At 39.2% G+C, this 27323-nt stretch overlaps 5 protein-coding genes across 5 annotated transcripts; 3 read left to right on the forward strand and 2 right to left on the reverse strand.

Annotated features, from left to right (window-relative positions):
• Positions 1-4768: 4768 nt before the first annotated feature.
• Positions 4769-5689, forward strand: LOC142183136 (olfactory receptor 5AP2-like). The gene has a single exon (XM_075258081.1). It carries the CDS (start codon positions 4769-4771, stop codon positions 5687-5689), a length of 921 nt encoding a protein of 306 aa, XP_075114182.1.
• A 3381-nt stretch (positions 5690-9070) lies between these two features.
• LOC142183137 (olfactory receptor 5V1-like) lies at positions 9071-9976 on the forward strand. The gene has a single exon (XM_075258083.1). The coding sequence runs from the start codon at positions 9071-9073 to the stop codon at positions 9974-9976; it is 906 nt and encodes a 301-aa protein (XP_075114184.1).
• Positions 9977-15225: 5249 nt separating this feature from the next.
• LOC142183138 (olfactory receptor 5AR1-like) lies at positions 15226-16173 on the reverse strand. The gene has a single exon (XM_075258084.1). It carries the CDS (start codon positions 16171-16173, stop codon positions 15226-15228), a length of 948 nt encoding a protein of 315 aa, XP_075114185.1.
• A 4338-nt stretch (positions 16174-20511) lies between these two features.
• Positions 20512-21444, forward strand: LOC142183139 (olfactory receptor 8A1-like). Its single transcript, XM_075258085.1, has one exon. It carries the CDS (start codon positions 20512-20514, stop codon positions 21442-21444), a length of 933 nt encoding a protein of 310 aa, XP_075114186.1.
• A 4952-nt stretch (positions 21445-26396) lies between these two features.
• LOC142183140 (olfactory receptor 1468-like) lies at positions 26397-27323 on the reverse strand. Its single transcript, XM_075258086.1, has one exon. It carries the CDS (start codon positions 27321-27323, stop codon positions 26397-26399), a length of 927 nt encoding a protein of 308 aa, XP_075114187.1.

Raw genomic sequence — 27323 nt, forward strand, 5'->3', positions numbered from 1 at the left:
AGGTAGGTGACTATTCTGCATTAACCATTTAATCCATTCTATGTATTTCGTGTAATAACCTGAACTACTCAATAGAACTAAAACAATGTTTAATATACTGTAATATTAACTTTATTATTCGTCCATTTGCCATTACTTTTTTGCATAATTCTCACATGCTACAAAGCAGTAATGTCGTATCAACTGCACAAAGTCATATAAAATTCACAGGCCCCATTTACTAATATCCATAAATTTGCCCCAAATTATTCTTCTGTTTCTCTTTCCTGCAGGGTCACAATATGAGGTTTAGGACACACAAATTCACAATAACAATAAGAATAATAGAATTTGTATGAAATAAAATCTAATTTTATTTCTCCAAATTTCCATAAAAAAGCAAAGTAGGAATCCAAGAAGACGCTGTTTGTCTGTATGAGGCTCATATACAACCAATGTCTGTAGTTCTGACTATTTGTATTCCTAGGTTAGAATTTTATTCTGTCTGTATTGTGCAATGTTTCAAAAGTAACATTGGCTAATAAAAAACCTTTATAGGTCTTAAAGGGAGGTGAGAGGATATGATCAATGTACTGTACGGGTCCATGTCTTTTTCTAAAAAAAAACTTTAGGGCTTAAAGGGAGTTTATTCCCAGACCCCAGGGTATCAATCCGACCCCGCAGATAGATCAGGGTCACTTGAATCGAGTTGTGAATTGGTGTTTCCCTTGCTGAGATATTGAGATTTTTGTCAATGTGCAAATGAGCTTAGAGGGGGCTGACATTGTGACCATGTCCTCATTGCTCCAAAAAGTTCCTTTGCAAATTAGCAAAGATAGTGACATATTACCGATTTTGGCACCGATTTACAGCAATAAAAAAAGTGAATGTAGCCTATCTGTGGCTATCTCGCTTGTACAGACACATATATTGTTACCATGTTAACCTATGTTGAAGGGACAATACTTGTGATTATAGCATTTCTGCTCACAATAATATAATATATTTTTATCATTTCCACCATTCTGATGATAAAATCTAGTGAAGGGCGACGTAAAGCGTTTTCTACCTGTATGGCCCATTTGACATGTGTCTGTATTTTTTATGGGACATTAAACTGTTTGTACATAAGACCCCCTTTCTAGTATTTCAGCAAAACAGGATAATATTTCTCTCTCTTATTTATTGTCCTAGTTCCAATGTGTAACCCCATAATATGTAGTCTTAAGAATGAAGAAGTTAAAAATGTTCTAGTTAGAATGAAACAAAAATATTTTTGATCTTGCAGCTTATGGCTAGCACATGCCTGTAGACAGAAGCTATGTTCACACCTACATTCGGGTTTCTGTTTGTTGGGTCCGTTTGGGGACTGAGCAAACAAACCTGATTGCAGGTATTGCCCATGGTTCTCCATTGTATAATACAACGGAGACCAGGCATCCCTCTGTGATCTGTGATTGGGCCACCAGTGTTCTCACAGGCACACCAAGCATCATGACATCAATGTAAAAACATCACTGGTGAAGCCAATGACATCATAGAAGAGCAGCAGACTTCAGATGAACAGCAATGGACTGCGCGAGGAGGCCCAAAAGAGCTAATAGAAGGAGAATTCTAACATTTTATATATTATTTTCACCTCCCTTGGGCCGCACCTCTTATACTCTGGGGTCTGCAGAGAATAATAATGTTTAGTTTGCCTGAGACAAATCTCCATTTATTCGATTAGTTAAAAAAAAAAAAAACAGAACCAGATTCAAACCGATTCACCCATCTCTAATAACCTGAACCTACATTTTTTTTATACCATATATATTTTATGTTCATCTGAAGCATCTACACCCGTGAATATCTTATTATTTTTGAAATGTTATTGTTATGGTTCATTTCTAACTTGAATAATGTATATTAATGTATTCAATATTTAATGCTGTGAGTTTAATAAAACTAGTTTGAAAAACTGCATCCATGTTTTTCCAATAAATGAGTGTATGATAGCTCACTCAGGTCTAGACCTCAGAGATCTCTGCTGCTGAGTGTCCATCAGGAAAAATCAGCAGCAGGGATCTCCGAACGCTGAAATCACAAAAACTTGGTCATTTTTGGTCCTACTGTGAAAACTCAAGCATTGATAATCTGTGGGTTGAAAAACCAAAGTGCAACTCAGCTTCTGATGAAGGATTTTAACACAGCTTGTAGATAAGATTCTGTTTCCATTAATTGACTTGGTTCTGTACACACAGTCTCAGTCAGTATTCCATATGTAAGCAAAAGGGAAGAGTTCATCCAAAGATCAGTATTTGCTCTGGAAAACTTGACTTGTTTTATTTAAATGGTCAATAAATTTTCATCAAGTGTTGCATAAACCAACAAAAGAAGTGCCAAATCTCCAATCATATATTTCCTACACTCATATTCACTCTCAAAATCTCTGCTACAGAAAAACATATTGCAGCTTACAGAGGAATCATATTACAGAGAAGTCTATGGAAGGGTGAGGGTAGTGCTCAGGAGCTAAATGAGATTGGAGTAAGTTTCTATCTTATCCCAAGTACTTTACTCACATTATTGATGATTAGCAGTTCTTTATAATGTCCTATACAATATGATCCTGCTCATGCGTGTGTGTATGCCTGTGTGTGAGACAGAGAGAGAGAGTAAGAGTTAAATGAGAAGATTCACTTTTAATTTCTGTGTTGAATTAGAAATGGAGCTTTGAGAGGACAAATAGTTAAAAAACTGAAATTATGGATTTGTATATAGCATTCTGGGGAGTCATTTTCATAGACGTCTCCATAAAACTTCAAAAACAACAAAATGATTTTCAAAATGTTAAATAAAAATTGCCTCCAAAAATGTCTTTAAAAAGAAATGCCCTGACCGCTACATCCAATTCATGATATTTAGTTAAAATTTAAAAATGCTGAAAAAAATTTGTACAAGGGAGACTTTTTGAGAATTCATAAAACTTTTTTGGCTTTTACAAGAATTTAAGTTATCAATTTGAATTTTGCGGGGATTAATAAATTAAGTTTTAAGTCCTTGACAGGTTCAAAGTTATAATAGTCATTTGCTTTTTTTTTTTTTTTTTTCGTGAAACTTTGTTAAAGCTGAAACTTAACTTTAGCTTTTTTAATCCCAAAAGATTACTTTAATTCTCAAGTTCGCTTGCCAAGAGAGGTTAAACCATTTTGCTGTAGGGTATAAAAGAGCAGCTTTCAACGCTGTTGAACTTGCCATTACTTTTATTGTCATTGATCCGTTACGATGTGCGTTACAGAATAGACACAGGTATGTAGCTCTACTTTACTTTATACTACTATTGAGATGTTACTGGGAAGCTGGAAAAAAATTCAGAATGGGGTGAGTTTGAAGAAAAAATGCATTTCTGCGACTTTCTTACGGGCTTCGGTTTTACGGCGTTCACTGTGCAACCAAAATGACGTGTCCCCTGTATTCTGTGTTTTATTACAATTCCGGGGATACCAAATTTATATGGGTTTTATTTACATTTTAACCCCTTAAAAAAATCCAAAACTGTGTTAAAAAATTTTTTTTCTAAAAGTCGCCATATTCTGACAGCGGTAACTTTTTTATACGTCAGTGTACGGGGATGCATAGGGCGTCTTTTTTTGCGGGGCTGGGTGTACTTTTTAATTCTTCCATTTTTGGGAAATGCTATTGCTTTGATCACTTTTTATTCAAATTTTTATCAGAATCAAAACAGTGAAAAAAACAGCGGTTTGGCACTTTTGACTATTTTTCCCGCTACAGCATTTACCGTACAGGAAAAATATTTTTATAGATTTGTAGAGCGGGCGATTTCGGACACGGGAATACCTAACATGTATGTGTTTCACAGTATTTAACTACTTTTATATGTGTTCTAGGGAAAGGGGGGGTGATTTTTAATTTTTAATCCTTTTTTTTTTTTTTTTTAATTATATTATTTTTACTTTTTTTTTTTTTTTGCATTTATTAGACCTCCTAGGGGTCTTGAACCCCAGGGGGTCTGATCACTAATGCAATGCATTACAATGCTAATGCATTGCAATGCATTGCAAAAAATTATAATTTCTTTTGCAGACTGCATAGACCAGCCTGCAAAAGAAAGAGGCTGCAGACCGGCCGGGAGCCTTTACAAGGCTCCCAGCTGTCGTGGAAACATGACGTTGGTCCTGGAGCTTGCTCCAAGTGCCGGCGATCAACGGCAAAATGGCGGCACCAGTAACTCCTTCGGCACCGTGGTCAAAGGCGCCGGAGGAGTTACTGCCTCCGGGGACCAATCGGAGACATTAGAGCCAGTTGTCTACTGCATAAAGCAGTAGACACCCGGTGGCTATGGCGGCCACCTGGCTCCCGGGCGGTCGCCATAGTGACACACCCGGCATGCGCCATACTATTACGGCAGATGTCGGGAAAGGGTTACGTTTTTCGTCAGTGACTCTTTAACAACCCCAATAAGCAATCAATTTTTTTTTACTTTTTATTTGGTATAAGACCCACAAGTTGTTGTATATGGTGACATCCTAAAGGTAAAGGAACATAAGTATTTTTTTTAAATAAAGATATTGTTGCTCGAAAAATGAGAGGGTATGGAAAGAAAATTCTCGGACCAATGTCATATGGTATATAGTAAAGGTGCATATTTGGTGAAATGCCTGCATAAAATCTAATTTTTCCTTTCTCATGACTACAGTGGTCTGAATCCGGCCTAGGACGCTTACCCCATCAGCTTCTACAATTAATTTTTCCGACTAATACACTTTATATTGTAACTGTGAAGTCAATGGGTAAATGTAATATTTCGGTATTCATAATAAGTGGATTCTCAGATATTCCTACATTGCAACTCCCAATTTTTGGGCTCTTTCTATGTATCTACTTCCTGATTATATGTGGGAACCTGATTATTATTGGAGTTATATGGAGAACTCCTCTTCTTCACACTCCTATGTATTTTTTTCTAGTAAATCTTTCCTTCATTGACATCGCTTCAGCTTCTAATATTCTACCAAAATTATTAGTTATCCTCTATGCCAAACAAAAAACAATCTCATTTTTAGGTTGTATAACGCAACTGTATATTTTCATGTCTTTGACGTTTACGGAGATCATCCTCTTTGCGGTTATGGCGTATGATCGCTATGTCGCCATCTGTCATCCTCTCCATTACTTTGTCCTTATGCCTTTCAGGCAGTGTGCCCGATTTTCGTTTATTTCATGGTTTATTGGGTTTTTAGACCCTACTGGACATGTCGCACTAATATCAAAGTTGTCTTTTTGCTTAAATAACTACATTGACCATTTCTTTTGTGACATTAACCCTTTGTTACATATTGCTTGTAAAGGGACCGCTATTATTAGCATGTTAACCTACATCGAAGGGACATTGGTAGTTATAACAGCCTTCATGTTGACTCTAATATCCTATATTTTTATTATTTCCACTATTCTAAAAATACAATCCTCTGAAGGACAACGTAAAGCGTTTTCCACTTGCACAGCCCATCTTACGTGTGTCACTATTTTTTATGGAACCTTAATTTGTTTGTACATGAGACCAACATCAAATATTTCACCCAAACAGGATAAGTATTTTTCACTCTTTTATGTAGTCCTAGTTCCAATTTTTAACCCCATCATATATAGCCTTAAGAATAAAGATGTTAAAAAAGTTCTAATCGACCTTATGAAAAAATATCTTTAGTCTGGCAGATGATGGCTGGCCTCAACCAACTAAGAGTCATCTTTTTGACTGACCAAGTCTTAGGTTTCTTAAGTTAAATTGTTTTGTTTTTAATGTAGATTATGAGCCCCATATAGGGTAGATACGGTCCCATATAGGGCTCACAATCTACATTTTTCCCTATCAGTATGTCTTTGGAGTATGGAATGAAATCCACGCAAACACGGGGAGAACATACAGTGCTAACTACTGAGCCACCATGTTGCCCTTTCCTAAGTTAAATTGTTGTCCTGAAAATTTAGGCGCTCAACTTAAAACAGGTGGGCTCACACACACAACATATATGAGGGAATAGCCAATATATCTTTAATCTGAAAAACACTAAATCATTTTTAGGTTAAGGCCCCAAGCGGCAGCAACGCATAACTCAGGGCTGAAGGCCCACCCTCAGTACACCAACTGTCTCATTTGTACAACACTTCAAAGCTTTTTTCCTCGAAATCTACAAATGGTATACATTAGAGATGAGCGAGTACTATTTGAAACGGTCGTTTTGAATAGCATGCTCCCATAGGAATGAATGGGAGCGGCCAGCGATCAGTGGGTTTAGCGGCAGGACGCTGGCCCCGGCTGTGTGCCGGCTGCATCCATTTATTCTTATGGGAGCGTGCTATTCGAAACTACTTAGGATAACCTGTTATGTGCGTGTACAGAGAAGTAAAACTATTTTTGTTCATTAATTGACATTCTGCAGTTTTAATAGTTTTTTCATCTGCATGTTAGATCAGATATTTGCAGCTTTCTCTACAGTGGTAGTTGGAGACTACTATATACTACTACATACACTGCTACATACTATCTATACTACTACATACTAGCCATACACTACTCGCAGTAAGTACAGAAGAATCTGACCTAGAACCGCTACCCTCTCATCCATTTCTATAGAGTTCTATAGACCTAAGGCATGTGATTTACACTCCTTCTCAAGATGGATAGATAAGTGATATTCAGAATGAAAAGTAGTTTGAAGGTTCAAGAAGACCCTTGACCTGGAAGTGAAATTATTACACCCTGGGTCCAAATTCATGATGCATGCACAGCGTCAAGATGTTATTCACTGGCCTCACTTGCATCCATTGAGCACATGACATCATACTGGGAGTCAGAAGAGGCAGAAGAAGACCTACAGACAGCGAGGATATAGTGAGGGTAACCGGAAATGTTACAAAATGAAAATTGCCGCCAAAAATGTCTCTAAAAAGAATAGTCATGTCGGAAGCATGAAATGTGTGGTATTGTTGTTAAAAATTTAAAATACTGAAAAAAAAGAGGCCTTCTTATGCAATTCAGAACTTAGAACTTAAACTTTTTACGTGTTCACAAGGTTTTTGGCTAACAATTTGAATATTGAAGGAGTCAATAAAATAAGTTATCAATCTTCAGAGTTATATTTGTCTTTTTGTCTATTGTAAAACTTTACTAGATGTGAAACTTTAACTTTAACTTTTAAATCCCAAAAGTTTAATGTTATTTCCAAGTTTATTTGTCCAGAGAGATTAAACCATTTCGGCACAGGATATAAAAGAGCAGGGCTTGTCGATACTTTGTAACTTGCCGTTACTTTTATTGTCATTGATCCAATATGATGTGCGCATTTAATTATACAATACACACAGGTATGTAACTATTGTGCAGAAAATTCTCATTTATATTATATTAATATTAAGTTATTTCTGTAGTTCAGATTTCAGATGAATTAATCATTGAGTCTAGTCTATGTATTATGTACAATAATCTAAAATACAATTAAGGGATTGTTTAATTAACAAGAATTTTTGGTTCATCTTTTTGCATTTTGTTCCCTTTTCTATGTGTTTTTTTTTTTGTTTATTTTTATTTATTTTTTTTATTGCATTCTCAATGCTGTCTCAGTTACCCAGACAATTCCTTAAAACCATATATTCATAAATGGAGAGAACAGATATGTACATTTTTTTTAACCACTTCAGTACCGGGCCAATTTGTGATCCAGGACCAGACACATTTTAGGTTTATTTTGTACGTGCAGTTTTGAGGTCTGTAACATTTTTCTCGTATGTCTCAGTCAACTAATTTTTATGTCTTTTTTCGGGGACACATAGGGCTTTGTTTTTATTTTCAAATGTGTTTTAATTTTTTTTATATCTGGGAAAATATAAACATAATAGGAGGGAAATTGTGTCTGGTTTTCAATAAAAAAAAATTAAAAAATTTAATAACACAAAGTGTCACTGAAAAACTTTATAATATAATCTTTCCTCTCTGTTATGGTAATTTTCATTTTGTATGGTGTCGTCGGGGGTGGGGCTATAACCTTTAATAACAGCATTTTATTAGCGTATTATTAATTTTTTTTTATTATTTTATTTACTTTTTTTAAAACTTTTTTATTATATTTTTTTTTTTTTTTTTTTTTCAGATTGTGTCCCCATAAGGTGATAAGAGACCTTTGGGGACATCTGATCCCTTTTTTTTTGTATTGGAGGCTGATTTCTCCTATAACTGAGGCTGGTACATTTAGCCTCAGTTGCAGGAGGAAAACAGCCTCCTGCACGCTGTATACACAGTATGCAGAGCTGATCTGGGTCCTGTAGGACCCAGCAGCTCTTGCAAGACGCGTGATCACGTGACCGCCGGGTTAGAGGGTGGCTGAATTATGGCAGTGTCCATAGCTATGTATACAGTGCTCATTGAGCGCTGTACACACAGCGATTGAGAAGGCAGGGGAGGTAATAAACCTTCCCTGCCATCTTTCTGGGAGCTCTGGCTGAAGTTACAGCTGGCTCCCAGCTTCAGTAGCTGCACGTTCTCTGTGCAGCTACTGTGTTCTGACTGGACGTACCGGTACGTCCTGTCAGAACTAGGCAAGCACTATCCGGACGTTTATAGTCTGTGGGCGGTCCGGAAGTGGTTAACATATGAACTCTTTCAGTGACTATGCGAAGAAAATCAGGTTATGTAGTTTGGTAAAAGTTTTGGCTATTTTTGGTGAAATTTCTGCATAAAATCTTATTTTTATTTTCTTTTACCTACATCTGTCTGAAGCTGATCAAAAACGCATGTGCCATCAAGTTTTACAGAATCTATAGGATAAGCTACACTGTACCCTGCCAGGACCTTCCACACAGTGATATCATAGTTTATAATCAGATAAATCTGTGAATTTAAGAGAGGTAAGAGGGGCAACAAGAATATACATGTTCAGTTTAGGGGTTCCTTACGCCTTTTATCAAGATCTTTAATACTGAAAGTTTCTGGTGTTAAATTAGGAAGAAAGAAAATTCTTTATAGTAAACGGAAGAACGTTGGACAGAAATTTTAATACAACTGCAAATCTTTAACATGTCAGGCAATTTTAACATGTCAGTATTCATAATCCAGGGTTTCTCTGATATTCCTACACTCCGAATCCCAATGTTTGGGATCTTCCTATTTATCTATTTCCTGATTTTATGCGGGAACCTGATTATTATTGTTCTTATATGGAGAACTCCTCATCTTCACACTCCTATGTATGTGTTTCTTGTCAATCTTTCATTCATTGATATTACTTCAACCTCAAATATTTTGCCAAAATTATTAGCTATACTATGCACCAAACAAAAGACAATCTCGTTTATAGGCTGTATAGCACAAATGTATATTTTCATGTGTTTGTCTTGTACGGAGATCATCCTGCTGGCAGTTATGGCGTACGACCGCTATGTCGCCATCTGTCATCCTCTTCGTTACTTTGCGCTTATGCCTTTAAGACAATGTGCCAGATTTTCATTTCTTTCATGGCTTGTTGGATTTTTAGATCCTACCGGACACACGGCGTTAACGTCAAACCTATCTTTTTGCTCAAATAACTACATTGACCATTTTTTCTGTGATATTAACCCTTTGTTACATATTGCTTGTTCGGACACAACTATTATTACCATGTTATCCTACTTTGAAGGAACTTTGTTAGTAATTACAGCTTTCATGTTGACTTTAATATCATATATTTTTATTATCTCCACCATTCTGAAGATAAAATCCACCGAAGGACAACATAAAGCATTTTCTACCTGTACAGCCCATCTTACGTGTGTCAGTATTTTTTATGGGACATTTATCTGTCTGTACATGAGACCTAAATCAAGTATGTCACCCAAACAGGATAAGTATTTTTCTCTTCTCTATATTGTCCTCGTTCCAATGCTTAACCCCATAATATATAGCCTTAAAAACGAAGATGTCAAAAATGTTCTAGTCAGGAGTATAAAGAAATACTTGTAGTCTTCCAGCTGGTGAAGTCCTCAAAAACAAAACAATGGTGGAATCTTTACTTCGAAAGTTAATATTTTTGGACTAAAACTTTATGTATTTCACCTACCGTTCAATTTGCCCCACACAAAAAATGCAACTGACTTATGTCCATATCTACGACAAACCACCAAAAGAAATAACACCAACTGGACCAAGTTGAAAAATACAAAAATTTGTACTAGTACAGGTAAAGACTTGTAGCCACAGCTCTCAAACTTTTTTGTTTTTTACATCTCTGTATTTTTTTAAGGTTTTCTGGGGATGTACATTTTCTATATCAGGGTTTGTTTTTTTATTTGCAGGATTAGTGATGTTTTTAGTAGGGGTAAATCTTATTTTCTTGGGGATCCCCGAATGGACTACCGAATGCAATTGCAAGTGGTGTGCAGTGAAAGCACACAGACCCCATAGACTATAATGGGGTCCATGTGCTCACCGCGAAATCTCCACCCGAGTCATGCGGAGAGGAAAGTAGATTGTGAAGTACTTTCCTATCCAGATGTTCCCTGCGGAGATCTGGTGGCAAACACCCGGGTCCCATTATAGTCTATAGGTTCCGTGTGCTTTCACTGGCACACCGCTTGCCAGTGCGTTTGGTATTCCATTCAGGGGGTATTCCCATGTGGACTCCCTGAACGGAATACCAACGCAGATGCGAACGAGCCTTAAGGTCCCACAATTCCAGATGTATATATTTACTATGGTTTACTATTTTTGAAAAATAAATACATATTTCTAACATTTTTAGGAAGCAGGATGAACAAAAAGTAAGTATAGAGTTTATCATAGAAGATAAATAGTAGAAATTTATATAGTTTCTTAAATTTATTTTAATTTTTTTATTTCTTCCTATAATAAAGTACTTTTTAAGTAAAAAAGGGTAGAATATGGCTCCTAATATTCTCCTTGAATTTTTTATTTTTCTAAATACGTTTCTTAGTCTCACTAGGGAACTTGAACATGCAGATTATTCATATAATGCTCCACAATACTTCTCTTTAAAGGGGCTCTATCAGCAAAATCATGCTGATAGAGCCCCATATATGCGTGAATAGCCTTTAAAAAGGCTATTCAGGCACCGGTAAAGTTATATTAAATTACCCCCCGTTTTGAAATAAAACCCTAAAACTGAATATGTTCAATTTACCGAATGTACACGGGGGGCGGGCATTCAGGGTCCAACGTCATCTTCAGCCACGCCTCCTCTTCCAGCGATGTCCTCTGGTCCCATCTAAATCGCGAACTGACATTGATAAAAAATGGTGCATGCACAGTAGCATGCTGCTTCTACTACTGCTACTGCGCATGCACCGGCGCCATTTTTTATCAAAGGTCAGTTCGCGAGTTATACGGCACCCGAGGACATAGCTGAAAGAGGAGGTGTGGCTGAAGATGACGTCAGACCCTGAATGCCCACCCCCCACGCACATTCGGTAAGTTGAAACATATTTTTTTTAGAGTTTTATTTTAAAATGGGGGGTAGTTTAGTATAACTTTAGCAGTGCCTGAATAGCCTTTTTAAAGGCTATTCACGCATATGTGGGGCTCTATCAGCATGATTTTGCTGGCCCTTCTAACCAGCCTATCAAGTCTATTCCTATCCCTGGGTGATATGCTACTCCTTCAGCAGGCCACTCCGAAGAAGATGGCTGATGCTGCCACAGAGTTGAAAAGACCCTAAGTGCCCCCTAGACTCCTGAGCAGGTAGAGTCTGCTATGACCCTTTCGGTGGAGCGCCTCCAGGCGATCAGTCCAGTCCAGTTTATTAATGAGGATCACACCCAAGTACTTATCACTTATCACTTATCACTATCTCAATGCTCATCCCCTGGATATCCACTGGATTTGAAGCAATTCTCCGCTTACTAAAGTCCACCACCATCTCCTTGGTCTTCCCAGCATTAATCCTGAGGTGGTTCTGCTGGCACCATTCCACAAAATCCCAGTTTAAGTTTCTGTACTCCCTGTCATCTCTGTCTGTGATGAGGCCTACTATTGCAGAGTCGTCAGAGTACTTTTGTAAGTAACAGCTAGATGAGTTGCACCTAAAGTCAGCGGTCTCTTCATATCCCAGTGTATAAAAATAATAAACAGTTATATTCACATTCCGTCACCTTTTCTGGGCCTGCCCACAATATCTGGCACTCTCTCTTGGTCTCCTTCTGGCCTCTTTTGGCCTCCTGGGTGATGTCATGCTCCCCACGGTCGCTGCTGAGGCCTGAATTCACCCAGGCTGGAAAAGGCCAGAAGAGGATCCAGAGAGAGCATTGGATACCACAAGGAGACCCAAAAAAGCCAAGGTAAGGTGGCTATAGCTGTAATTTTTTTAAACCTCCCCTAGGCCTTCACCTACTGGTCTGAAGAGACCACAGAGTACAATAATTTCACTTCTGGTTCACGGATGACCAGTCACTAAACTTTTGGAAAATTTAGGCCAATCCAAAGCAGTTAGCGCATCTCTACTTACTACAATTTATGGAAGGTTTGGAGCAGAACTTAACCAAATGTTTACAATGTTAATCGTATGTGTGGCAGTTTATAAATATACAAGCCTATATCATCGTCTTGTCATATGATGTCACACTATACATGTGTCCTGTTGTATCATAGATTCAAAAGTGCTCCAGGACAACAGAAATACAATTTAATGTGTTGTAAGGCCAGTAGGTGTAGTACATTGTTCGGCAATTTTATACAAGTGGCAAAGTCAGACATTGGTCAAATGCAAATATATATTTGAGTTGGAAACAAAAGTATGGCCCAGATTTAATGTACATAAGCAGTGGGAAAAATTAGAAAATGTCTTCTAATGTACAATAAGATAAATATGACAACTTGTTGAATGACCTAGATGTTGCAGATGGACAAACTTCTTTATTAACAACTGACAATGTTTTAGAATGGTTCTTCTTCTAAAGGAGTTTGAGAATTTCCATGTCGGACATTGCAGCCTTGCTAGGACATGGTGGCCATCCACCAACTATCCACTATGCCATCAATATGGGATACCTGAAAACCTTTGGTCTGCTTAATAAGGTGGAACATTCTTTAGGTTACTTTACTTGGAATCACCTGGCAAACTAACTATCACAGGTGTTTGAGATTAATTATAGTGATCCAAGGAGACCTAAGACACAAGACCAGCCATGAGTTCAATTGAGAAACAAATGATTTCATGTTTATGACAATTAAATCTAATTTTCATAATAATTTAGAACTTGGTATATAGGAAGTACTTATACTTCTCCCGTCAATTCACTCCTGATTTTGGCTCAAAAAAACCACGCAAACATTTTGGTAGCCCCCTATGGCCTGAGTCTCCTCAGGAATCCATGTCCAACCAAAGCATCCACAATTTTAAATACATAGACATAGACACAGCTGAAGCAGGCCACAAACTACATTGCTGCAAAAGGGGGACTTGTTTCGATAGAGATGCAAAGAAAAATGGACCAGCCCCCTTGTAGGTTTCGGCCAAGAAGGAAACAGCGCTCGCCCGATAAAGATAATAGGTACTCCCTTATTGACACACAACACGTTTCAGGCTAAACAGCCCTTTCTCAAGTGTGTACATTTCTTCCATACATTACTCAACAAGTTCTCAGTGTGTCGATTATACAGCACCGTCACTCATCTCTTCACCAGCGATGGCAAATTGACTGGTCCATTTTTCCCTGCATCTCTATGTCTGAGTGACGCCTACAGCAGCTGCCTTAGACCCTTAAATTAGGGTATTACGAGCTTCTTGAGTGTTGTGTTACTACACAACCTCCTCAGGTGAGGGGGCATTTGTCCCAACCTAAATTTGCCCAATTCTGTGAATTTATTACACGAGGATCCGCTCGGTGTGGTCTCTTCTCTTGTATTTATTGTTTCGATAGAGGTCACTTACCTACCTACAATTAACCAACAGCAGGTCTCCTTCAATTAGTCTCCTGAATCTGGTCAAGCAGCTGGTCAAAGATCTTATTTTCTGAGGTTATAGCTGTGGTCCTTTGAATATTCCTACTTTATCAGGTCACCTGTCCAGCTGTAACATTATGATATGAGCAAGTTCTATCATTAGTTACAGGAAACTGAATAGAGGGGACTGAACTCTACCTGCTGTTGTTTTTAACATGCACATAAGTGACCTCTCCCCCAGACATCGTCCTGCCTCCTCCCAGCCATTCTTGTAGGCTCAAAGAAGAAAGAGGACACCAAGCGACCATATAGTGCAGATCCGTTTGAAGTCTCAAATGGACAATTGTGCATAGATAAAAGAATAAGACCAGTTGGCCTCTCACCTGCTGTGGATATGACAATAACACAACCACATATGTAGATGAATATCAACCAAGGTGGAGGTGGCAGCAAATCCCACTAATGACATCAGAAACCAGACACGTGAACGGGAGCAAAGCAATGTACCCAAATGGAAGGTTAGGGTTGCGCTCTCTGGTAAAGGAGGACGGACAAGTGATAGCAATAACCGTATACTTTATTTAGCAAAGGCACAACACAAGTGCGTTTCGGACAAACACAGCCCTTTTTCAAGTGCATAAACTATACTCAGAAGTGCTGTACATGATAGGCATTGGGATCTCTTATACAAGCATGTGTGGTATGAAGCCTGTTGCTGCCCTCCATAGCCATCATTCTAATGTAATACAGCTTCTTCAGCTTCCAGTGAAATGAAGATGCTTGAAACCACCAAAAGATGGGTTCAGGATTCCTGACCAGTAGGTTTAAACTCAAAACACTAACAAATACAGTGTCAGATGGGACTGAGGTCACCAGATGTTTCCCCTAAAGACCAGCAACATAAGGGCATGCTGCACACGCATATATACTGTGTAGGGGGGCAGAAAAATGGGGTCATATACTGTATGGACAATGAGGTTACTAAGGAGCAGTCTCACGAAAAAGGAGTATCATACTTGGAATCAGCGATAAGATTGAGCGAGATACTTGTTTTTTCAGCATCCTGGCACTGTCTCCCTTTGAAAACAATGGGGGGTAGATACTGGAAGGAATGCGTCTCCAAATCTGGTCCAAATTCAGTCTTGTGAGCATATCCTTATAATCCTTTCGAGGCTTCTTTGTGTTTTGTTTACATAGATATCTTCATTTACTAATCTGTTTTTATGTAAGTGTGTTACTAAAAAAAATAAAGCAGTAAATATCTTAATATTTTATTTGGCAAACATGTGAGACCACAAATCAAAACCGACTTTTTTTCAATAAGTCAATTTCTTCGTAAATTTTGTAAAAGCAATTTTAATTTCCTGATTTTTCAGGCTGTAAATAATAGGGTTGAAAACGGGAATTAAAATAGTGTAAAGAAGAGCAATAAACTTGTCTTGTTTGGGGGTATAACTTGTTGTAGGTCTCATGTACAGGCAGATTATTGTGCCGTAAAATATCACAACACACGTTAGGTGGGAGGAGCAGGTGGAAAACGCTTTACGTCGACCTTCGGCAGATTTTATCTTCACAATGGTGGAAATAATAAAAATATACGAAACCAATGTAAGCAAAAAGGCAGATGATAAAATTAATGACCCTTCAAGGTAATTGATCAACTCCACGGCAGATGTATCACTGCAGGAAATTTTTAACAGTGGGATAACATCACAGAAGAAGTGGTCAATAACGTGGGATGCACAAAAAGACAGTCTAGATATAAGTACAGCATGACCACTAGGATCCAAGAATCCAATACTCCATGCAATACCGGCCTGACCAGCTGCCTGTCTAAGACTCATAAGAGCCATATAATGCAGAGGGTGACAGATGGCCACATAGCGGTCATACGCCATGGCGGCTAGCAAGAGGACTTCGGCACAAGCCATAGATAAAAAGAAATACATCTGGTATATGCAACCCCAAAATGAGATTGTATTATTCTTAGTGATGATCATGTTTAAAAGTTTAGGCAAAATACTTGAGGTATAAACTATATCAATGGCAGAGAGATTCATCAAGAAAATGTACATGGGAGTGTGAAGGTGGGGATTCCAAGAAATAACCAAAAAGATAATGGCATTTCCAAAAATAATGACCAGATAGATGAGCAGAAATATACTGAAGCCTAGGTATTGGAGCTCAGGAGTATCAAATAAACCTTCAATCAAGAAATCAGTGCTAGTAAAATTGGACGAAGCGTCATTATGGACTGTGACCATTTCTAGGAAAATTTATTTTATTTTTTTAAAGCTCTGAAATGTAAAAATGTTAAGAGGTTAACCAGTTTTATAAAGTTAACGGTCTATCCTCAAAGAAGTTTTCCAGGCTAAGTAATGTATGGGCTATCTTTAAGATAAGTTTTCAATTATAGATCGGCAGGGGTTCAACACTAGAGATGAGTGAACATTAAAATGTTCCAGATTCGATATTTGTTTCGAGTAGCCCCTCAATATTCGACTACTCGAATCGAATATTGAACCCTATTATACTCTATGGGGGGAAAAATGCTCGTTTCAGGGGTAGGCAACATTCGATCAAATTATACTTACCAAGTCCACGAGTGAGGGTCGGGCTGGATCCTCCGAGAAGTCTTCTCCTTGCAGCGTCCCCGTGGCATCTTCTGGCTCTGAATTCACTCTGCCAGGCATTGGGCCTGGGCAGAGCCGACTGCGCATGCCCGCACTACAAGCGGACATGCGCAGTCGGCTCTGCCGAGGCCCGATGCCTGGCAGAGTGAATTCAGAGCCAGAAGACGCCGCGGGGAAGCTGCATGGAGAAGACTTCTAAAGGTAGGAGAAGAACCAGCGTTGATTGGCCAACTGTATAGCATTCGGCCAATCAATGCTGGTTCTGCATCGAACTTTCCATTCGAATAGCGAGTGGTACTCGATCGAGTACGAGTATTTCGAATACCGTAATATTCGATCGAATACTTACTCGATCGAATACTACTCGCTCATCTCTATTCAACACCCATTCCAACACAAGGGTCAGACAATGGTCAGCTGTTTGAAGAGGCAGCAGTATTTGGTGGTAACCGTAAGCGTGGTAACTCTGTACCACGGGTGTGTGCTTGGTATCACAGCTCAACCCACTACCTTCAATGGGACTGACCGGCGATCATGTTACATGACGAATGAATGTGATACTACATGTCCTGTGAATTGAAAGAGGTTCCATTTCAAACAGATGATCTGTGGGTATTGAGAATGTTGGACCTCTTGGATCTTCAAACGATGACGCATCCTAAGGTTATCTCAGCAACTGAAAAGTCCAGTAAAAACCCTTTACAATAGGTACATGGGGTCCAAATTTCATCACCCATGCTGATCAACTGTTGAAGTGGTCATGGCACTTGTTTACATTGGGAACCAGATACTGCAGTGCTCCTAATACCATATTGGTATTGGTATATTGGATATTGCAGTGTTGTTTGATTCACTTGAAGCAAGTGCTATTTGGTAGGAAGTAAGAATAGAGAAAAGATAAACTTTCCATGTTGATTCCTCACAATTTTCTAGCTCTCTGCTTGCTTTTATTCCTTTTTTACTGTCCGTGGATAAAAATCTGTCTATGTCATGTGATGCATACACCATTGCACAGTTACAATTCAGATGACTGACTACTTTGCTGTGACTGTATGTCTATAACATGACCATGGACTGTCTATTAAATTACCATGAACTGGAAGTAAAAAAAAATAAAAATTACAGGAACCAGAGATCTAGAAAACCTAAATGATTATCTTGAGCAATATATTAAACTTGATTGTCCAGATGAGAAAAAGTCAAAACTTTACTAAATACAAGTTTGATCTGAAATACTTTAATTCTTTAGGCTGTGCCAAATTTTAGTATTTATACATTTTTTAAATATGAATTTAATTTTCTGAAATTAAAACTACAATTTTTGGAACTCTTAACATTCTGAAAGGCAAACACACAATATAAGACATTTGATTTTTTCATATTTGTACATTGATCTATACAACGTACCTGTGCTTGTGCGTGAACAATGGTTAGATAATTAGAAAGTGAATTGTTGAGATGGCATCCTCCACATTCCTTGTGAAGTCTCTTATGTTATAAGAAGTCCCTATTTATACTCTATGTGAATACCTTAAATCTCACTAGAGATCTAATTTTACATTCTAGGCTGATGTTGAAGTTTCATGGCAATGTGTCAACAATTTCAGTAATTGTCTAAGTTTTACTTTGTTTGAATGCTGAAACTTTTAGACTATTACTTAAAGATATATGTTTAATTTAATCTATTGTTACTTAAAGGAGTTTTACAGGTTCAAACTTGTTATGGACTTTTTTCTGAATTGGTGGATGTCCAACAGGCAGCCCCCACACTGATCAGAGATGACTTCAATGGGAGGTGAGCTGCAGTGACAGTCTCCGGCCACTAAACAGTGTCCCTGTATTGTGTACAAGATGGGCGATGGAGTATTCCTCCTGTAACTGGGGTTAATGTATCATCCCAAGGTACAGGAGAAATCAGTCAACAACAAAAAAATACTGTTAAGGGATCATTCACATCTGCGCCCCAGGTCTCTGTTATGCAGGTTTCTGTTTCCTGCCCGAAACTGGACAGGAGATGGTAACCTGCAGTCATTTTTCAAACCCATTCATGTATTCAGTGTGGCCTCTTACACCACTGAATATTTTATCCGTGGAGTGCCATGCCATGACCGAGGTCCGCACTGAATATTGCAGGTCTGCAAAGGCCGTGAATTCACGGAACTGCGTGGACTCACCCATAGTACTCTATGAGCGCATGCGGCAGGACACGGACGTCTGCAGAATGTCTATTTGAAGTAAAATAGTAGTGTTGCTGATCAGCAACTTGTGGAATGTACAACCAATACAGTCGTGTAAGACCAGTCTTAGAAGATTAGCAAATAGATAGACAAATTTCGCTCCGCCCACTTTTACATTGACTCCCCCATTCTCTTTCATTTTTCATGTGCCCCCACACAGTATAATCCTCCTAAGTCACCCGCACATTATATGTCCCCACTTTATAATGTTCCCTCCAACTGCCCCACAGTATTAAGTCCCTCTCCTGGTGCCCCAGTTTAAACATGAAACTGGATCAGCTGGAGAGGGACATTAGCAGAGGGAGTAGTTGGAGGGGGACAATAAATCAATGGCAACTGACGTGGGACATTAAACTCAGGCAGCTGGAAGCAGACATTAAACTGTAGGTGTAGCTGGAGGGAGACATTAAACTTGGGGCAACTAGAGGCAGACAGGTCCCCCTCCAGCTACTCCCACAGTTTAATGCCCCCTCCAGTTGTTCCCAGTTTAATGTCACCCCAGTTTAAGTGCCTCCTTCATCTGCACCATTTCATGTCCTCCTCTCCATCTCTGCCCCCAGTATAATGATTCACACAGACAGACAAAGGCAGACACACACACAGACAGACACACACACACACACACACACACTCACACTCACACTCACACTCTCTCCATCCTGCATCTCACAACCCCCCCCCCCCCCCCCTTCTCAGTACCTTACACACGTCTCTTCATCTCTTCACTGCAAGGGACACTGACACGCCCAGCTAGCCCCACATCTACTGCGGGAGGGTATGGGGATATTAAGGATCCTATTAAGGAAAAAAAAAACTGCAGGGGTAGCGGCTATCACTGGGTGGGCCCCTAATGTTCCGGGCCCTGTGGCAGCTGCTACCACTGCTACCACGGTAGTTACGCCACTGGTCATAATGGTTGAAAGATTAGTATGGTAATAATGGTTGGAAAATTGGTGTGGTCATAATGGTTGGAAAATTCCAAGAACATTCAAAGTTTTGGTTTCTGATGTGTATTACTATAATAAAGCAGATTAACAAACTTTTAATGAGTCATCTTACAAAATCTTAACTTGATTTCTATTTTAAACCTCTATTGCATTCTGCCAGCTGATGATCACTTGAAGTTTCTGTTGCTGTTCATTGAGATCCCTAAAGTATAAAACATTAGTAAAGATTTTTATAAGATGTCCGTGCTTCCTACCATTTCCCAGTCTTCACTGTAAGTACTGCACATCAATATGTTACTGTGGTTATAGACGTATTTGCTTATTTCATAGCTATATATTTTTTTACCCGTACATGGATGATCTGTCCACACTTAACTAATCTCCAATTTACTTAAGGATTCCAATTTGTCTGGAGACTAAATAACTAAAGTCTTGAATTTCTGCATTTAATACTTACTGGGTAGTTACAAATAGACAGAAATATGATGGGATACTTTGTAATAACGTGTTGTTGTGTTTGTTTTTCTTACCTGCAACACCTATATGTTATGCCTGAATGTTAGATATCTATAAATCTCTCTATGCCTTGGACTTCCTTGGGCTTCCCAATGACTTATCACATGTAATATACATTATATTTGATCACACGAGATTGCATTACTAAATTGCATGTGATAAATACATTTATGAATAATTGCGTAAAAATTTTTTACAACTTAGTTGTGTTTTTTTATTTTCTTTTTCTTTTTTTCAGACACCTATAAAACACTACAAGATTCTATCCCATGGATTTTAATAATCAGTTTAACGCAACCTGGTTTTCCATCGAAGGATTATCCAACCTTCCAGAGCTCCGATACCCAGTTCTTACAATATTTTTATGTATCTATTTGATTATTCTTTTTGGCAATCTTACCATTTTTGCTGTCGTTTGCTGGAATCCTCGTCTCCATACTCCAATGTACATGTTTTTGATGAATCTTTCTATCATCGACATTGGTTATACCTCCAATCTTCTGCCTAACCTACTATGCATGTTCATCATTAACAATAACGCTATATCATTTTGGGGTTGTATGAGCCAGGTGTATTTCTTTGTAGCGTTTGCATGCACTGAAATCCTCTTACTTGCCGCCATGGCGTATGACCGCTATGTAGCTATCTGCCAGCCATTACATTACATTATTGTTATGAATGTGAGGAAGTCGGCAGGTCTCACGGTCACTGCCTGGTCAGTTGGGTTTATAGACGCTAGCGGACATTTGCGAGCTATATCGAAGCTATCTTTTTGTGCATCTCATCTTATTGACCACTTCTTCTGTGATATAATTCCTCTACTAAAAATTTCCTGCAGTGATACATCCGGAGTAGAAATGCTTAACTATATAGAAGGAACCATTTTAGTCGGGACGGCATTTCTGCTTACACTAGTGTCATATATATTTATTATATCTAGCATCGTAAGAATACAATCGACATCAGGTAGACAAAAAGCCTTCTCTACTTGCTCTTCTCACTTGACATGTGTTTGCCTGTTTTACGGGACGTTAATCTGTGTCTATGTGAGACCAACCTCAAGTTACTCCCCAAAACAGGACAAGTTCATATCTCTTCTGTACGCCATTCTGGTTCCTCTCCTAAATCCTCTTATCTACAGTCTAAAAAATCAGGAAATAAAAAGTTCTATTGTGAAACTCACGAGCAAGATTAAGATCTGAAAATGAGAATTCTACGAAGTAAAGTTACTTTTTAAGTGCCAAATCAAGAGCAATCCTTCTGGTTCAGCCTGGCTTTATTCTCCAATTATCTAGTTTTTATGCCATCAAAATACATAAATTACAACATTTCTTAAAAGTCAATCACTGTATATTTTGCAAAGAAGACTTTGACCTGTTGGGATATAGCCCCATGTTTTGGAAACACAGCTTTTTTTTTGTTGCAGAATGTGTTGTGGTCAGGAGTGCATTGAGCAGAAGATAGAAGTGTAAGAACTTCCTATATATTTCTCATTCCTTTTGCAGCCATTCTTGGCTTTGGCTTAAAAAACCGCAACAAAATCTGCAACAAAAAAAAGCAGTATTTTCGCAACGTGGGGCCTTTGCCCACAGCGGAGACAATGCGGGAAAAATCGCGGCGTTGTACAGTGCAGGCAAAGTGGATGAGATTCATGCGAATCCCATCCCCACTTTGCGGAAAAGATCGCAGCGCGGACACACTGCAATTTGCAAAGCCGTTGCGGCTTTGCAAATCACAGCATGTCAATTATTTCTACGGAAACGCGGGTGGCTTTCCCGTAGATATAATGTTAGGAGAAAGTCCGCAGAGGAAAACTCTGTGAACTTTCTCTTAAAGGGGCTCTATCAGCAAAATCATGCTGATAGAGCCCCACATATGCATGAATAGCCTTTAAAAAGGCTATTCAGGGACCGTAAATGTTATATTACACTACCCCCCAGTTTTAAAATAAAACCCTAAAAAAGAATGTGATCTACTTACGGATCGTGCACGCTGGGCGGGCATTCAGGGTGCGCCGTCTTCTTCATCCACGCCTCTTCTTCCTGGGCGCCTGCGCAGTAGCCTTAGTAGCAGCCGCACGCTACTGCGCATGCGCCCAGGCCATTTTTTTTATATCAGTGTCCGCTCGCGAGCGCCGGAGGAAGACGGGACCGGAGGACATCGGAGGAAGAAAAGGCGTAGATGAAGACACACCCTGAACGCCTGCCCACAGTGCACGATCCGTAAGTAGATAACATTCTTTTTTAGGGTTTTATTTTAAAACGGGGGGGTTGTTTAATATAACTTTAGCGGTGACTGAATGGCCTTTTTAAAGCCTATTCACGCATATGTGGGGCCCTATCAGCATGATTTTGCTGATAGAGCCCCTTTAAAAGCGCTGCGGAAAGAATCACAATGTGTTCATGCAGTGGTTCTTCCCGCAGTGCTTTAGTGTTGCAGATACGGCCCATGTGGCCTTAGTCTAAAGTGGTTTTTCAGTCTGTGTTTGAAAACATAAAAAGTGATATGCAAGTTGCTCCGAGTGATCCTCCTAGACATGATTGACATTTCCCTTGGAGTCCCTTCACTTCCTGATGTCTCAAGATCGCCTCCCTACCCTGGCCTAATCTTATACAGGTGCCATCGCTAAGCTGCTCCCGAAGATGATGGTTTATGCCAGAGTCTTTAATGGAAACTGCTTAAAGGACAATTACTCTGATTATATTTATAATGTCCAGAAGAAGACACTTGTTCTAGTGAAACATGTTTCCATTGTATTCTCACTATCGTATCCCATTATTGTATATCACTGCAGAATGTGAGTTGGATTTGCTCACTCTGGGGCCACAGCTACACAATAAGTGGTGTCCTGGTGGGGCTAATTTTCATGAAGATGTCAATGTTAAGATGAAAGGGGCACCAGAGGCACTTGCAATGTGTCATCTAGATACACCATTTGCAGTAAAGGTATAAAATGTCAATCGCTTGCTTTGCTGCTGGTTGAGGCTCTTGCCCAGGGCTAGAGTTTTTCTTGGTTTTGAAGTACATTATAATTAAATGTGAAGCTCTGAGTCAGTTTAATGCGCCAAGGCAACAATAAATCTAAGTGACTTTCCTTTAGTTTTGCTATTTTTTTATTCCTTGCTCCTCCGCCCCTGCCCCTTGCACAGATCACCCGCTCTTAATTCACTGAAAAATTTCATACAGTGAGAGATCAGATTACAACAGCTGCCCACAGAAGTCTATGGAGAGAGAAGGGGGAGGAGGGAACAACTGCAAAATACAAAGTAATAAAGTATATAAAAAAATATATAAAAAATTATAACCCCATTTCCTATTTTAAAAATGCAAATAATGCAGCGACTATATAAATAAACCTGGTTAGTTTCTTTATAAACTAAGTGATGAAAGTAAAAGTCTTTATTCTGTACAGTGTTCACTTTACACCAGGTCCACACCTGCGCTCAGGTTTCCCCAAGTGGGCCCCACGAACGGATACCTATTCTGCTTATAAAAGCGGTTACTTATGGAAACGGTTTCCACCCAAAAAAAGGGAGAGACAAGTCCTGCCAGGATTAAGAGGATTGGGGACGGAAACCTTGAATGGAGACGAATGCAGGTGCGAACCTAGCTATAATGGGGGAAACAATCAAAGTTCCCTAATCGACCCTTTTCGGGTCCATTCACATGGAGAAAAATGACGCTGAATTTGGTGCTGAATTTCAGCACTGAAAAAAAATCCTCCCATAGACTACAATGGGTTTCTTTTCCTGCTAGCATTGAAGTCAATGGGAAGCTTTTTTTTCAGCGCTGAAATTCAGCCCCATTTTCCTCCGTGTGAATGGACCCTAACATGTTTCTCTGTCCAGCAGCTCTACATACTGTGCAAGAAACTGTATCATGGCCCATCTGTATCATGGTTATGTTACAATTCCCTGCAGAGCCACTGGTCAGGCAAATCTATGCAAGGAAAACATTGTAAGATGTGGCATCACTAAATCTTATTATGGCCCCTTCATTCTTGGAAGGGGTGGAGATCCCAACAACCATATATATTATTATATACTTCTTGTAGTCTTAGACCCCATGCACACAGCGGAGTGTACATACAGGGTAGGGCACAATTTGCAGCACAATGATCTCAGATGACGCTTCTGCATTTACCTCTATGGGAGCTTCTGTCCCGTTTTGTATTCTTATGGTCTTCTGTGGTGGTATGGTGTCATCTAGTGGCAAAATAGCAAATTACATATATATAGAAATCGATATATTTATTACATAAAGTGCTTCTGTACAACCTATATATTTAAGTGTTATTTTAGCTCAGTATTTTGCACATTTCAGATGTTTCATATGATACAGACAGAAAAAAAGTATTTCAATGTTATTCCATACGTCCAGAGATATTTCCCCCTCGAAGCATTCTTACTAAGGCAGGATATCTCTAAGTGTACATGTGACTCTGTACTATGGAGACTTACAACTTCCATGTAAGGCCATATGGACTCTTCACAAAATGCAGTCGTGTACAGGAGCGTTTAGGTTCTGACTTCATGACAACGTATTGCATGTCTTACAGAGCTATGTTATACTAGATTGCACAGAAAAGTTACATATATAAATATAATCTTAAATTCTTGTAACAATTTAATGTAGGGGCATAGCTATAGGCGTTGCAGAGGACCACAAGTCTCCATCACCACACCAGAGAGGGAGCCTCTAGAGATCTATGTCCCCAATCTAGGACACAAATTCAGAGACCCCGTGGCCTGGCATTCCCAGTGTCTACAGCACAGAGGTTACAATATTCTGATAATGCAAAAAAAAGAATAAAAATCCATCACCACTTGAAAAAAAATAAGTACAATGTAAGTTTTATTCCTCATATAAAATCCATTCTGCAGGTTCCATTTTCCACAAGTCTATGTGTTTCGAAGCTGACCGATATGACTAAGAAGTGCGATAGAGTACAATAAATGGGGGCCCAGGGAAGTAAAAAAAAAAATTAAAGATATATTCATACTTATCTTCCCATTCCTTTCTGTCCTCCTTGTGGCGTCCAGTGCTCTCTTGGTAAAGTCCAGTGCTCTTCTGTGACTTCATAGGCCCAGGGTCATCTATGATGCTCAATCATGTCATGACATTCGGAGCACCCATGTGACCTGCCCTTTCTTCACACGGATTCCGTGGTGAAATCACCACGTTGCGGCACTCCATCCCAACTAGGCCCATTCATTTGGCCCTAATCTGGAGAGGAAGGCCGTGATTGTCGTAATCCGCAACAGTCGCAGCTAGCCACAGGAGGCATTTTCTGGACCGGATTTCAGGCGGCTTCTCACATCAAAATCTGGTCCAAAAAACTCCCGTCTGACCCCGGCCTTAGACGTTCAGCCATCTCTAGAATTTTACTCTGTACCAATTTTGCTAAGTTGTAAAGAAAGGTAGTTGTCCTGTTGCAAACATTTGTCCACATACCTTGTAGAATTCATGTTCCAATGTTCTAGTAGTTTGCTTTAGGTAGGGTTTTGCTCCTAGGATTACATAAGGTTCTGGAGAAAGATGGGGAGATTCACTGTTAAGGGGTTGCCGCAATGATAAGCTTTTCACAATGAAAAGGGGTGTCGGTTCCCTGTTGAAGTTATGACTCTCTGTCATATTTTTACTGTATGTAGATGTACAATTTCTGCAGAGTCTATAATGCGAGACCCTCTACAATGCGAGTCTACAATGAGAGACCCTCTACAATGCGAGTCTACAATGAGAGACCCTCTACAATGCGAGTCTACAATGAGAGACCCTCTACAATTCGAGTCTACAATGAGAGACCCTCTACAATGCGAGTCTACAATGAGAGACCCTCTACAATGCGAGTCTACAATGAGAGACCCTCTACAATTCGAGTCTACAATGAGAGACCCTCTACAATGCGAGTCTACAATGAGAGACCCTCTACAATTCGAGTCTACAATGAGAGACCCTCTACAATGTGAGTCTACAATGAGAGACCCTCCACTGTTTAGGCTCATTCATCTAACCCTAATCAGCAGATGAAAGTTGGAGAGGCGAGAACGGAAGAACGATTTTAGGTGAAAGTTTGCCTCAAATTCCTCTTCCGTTTCCACAGTGTGAACATATCCTTATAGTAAACAATAAATAGTGATGCAATAAAATAGAGTCATTTTCTTTTACTTATTCTACTCAACCTCCAAAACGCTTCTTTAAATTGCTTATTCTTCATGGTGTAAATTAAGGGGTTCAGTAATGGGATCAGAATAATGTACAGAAGGGAGAATATGGTATCCTGCATTGGGGTGTATGTAGTTGTGGGTCTAACATGCAAAGAAAGGGACGTCCCATAAAATATAATCACGGATGTCAGGTGGGAAGCGCAGGTGAAGAAGGTCTTCTGTCTCCCCTCTGCAGACTTTATATTCAAAATGGTGTTAATAATGAACACATAAGACGACAACGTCAGTGTGAAGGCGCTCACTCCTACAATGGCTCCCAATACATATGTAGCGATCTCCACATGGATGGTATCATTACATGAAAGCTTTAATAAAGGAGAGATATCACAGAAGAAATGATTGACCTGGAGCGAGGAACAAAAGGACAAGTTGGCTATGAAAACGGTATGTATGACCGGCTCAAGTGCGGCGGCAATCCAAGTTCTGAGCAAGAAGGATGTGCAATGTTTCTTACTCATGAACACAACATAATGAAGTGGGTGACAGATGGCTACATAACGGTCATAAGCCATGACTGCCAGCAGGAAGAATTCAGTACAAGTGAAGTAGATGAAGAAATACAGTTGAGTCATACATCCATGAAAGGTGATGGTCTTCTGTTGAGTGAAGAGCATGGACAGAAGCTTTGGTAAGATGTTGGAGGTGGATAAAATGTCCACAATTGATAAGCTGACTAGGAAAATATACATTGGTGTGTGCAGATGAGAGTCCAATGCAACACATATAAACACCACTATATTCCCTAATATAATGTTAAGATAAACTATAAGAAATAGTACGAAGAGTGGAACTCGATATTGAGCGATGTCCGGGAAACATTCGACTGTAAATTCTATTGCCTTGGACTGACTCAT

This window comes from Leptodactylus fuscus, chromosome 10, assembly GCF_031893055.1.
Source record: "Leptodactylus fuscus isolate aLepFus1 chromosome 10, aLepFus1.hap2, whole genome shotgun sequence".
In the NCBI taxonomy this organism is placed as follows: domain Eukaryota; kingdom Metazoa; phylum Chordata; class Amphibia; order Anura; family Leptodactylidae; genus Leptodactylus; species Leptodactylus fuscus.

Excerpts from the sequence above, each read along its gene's own strand:
- LOC142183139 (XM_075258085.1), top strand. The coding sequence starts at position 20,512 with ATGGATTTTAATAATCAGTTTAACGCAACCTGGTTTTCCATCGAAGGA.
- LOC142183140 (XM_075258086.1), bottom strand. The coding sequence starts at position 27,323 with ATGAGTCAGTCCAAGGCAATAGAATTTACAGTCGAATGTTTCCCGGAC.
- LOC142183137 (XM_075258083.1), top strand. The coding sequence starts at position 9,071 with ATGTCAGTATTCATAATCCAGGGTTTCTCTGATATTCCTACACTCCGA.
- LOC142183138 (XM_075258084.1), bottom strand. The coding sequence starts at position 16,173 with ATGGTCACAGTCCATAATGACGCTTCGTCCAATTTTACTAGCACTGAT.
- LOC142183136 (XM_075258081.1), top strand. The coding sequence starts at position 4,769 with ATGGGTAAATGTAATATTTCGGTATTCATAATAAGTGGATTCTCAGAT.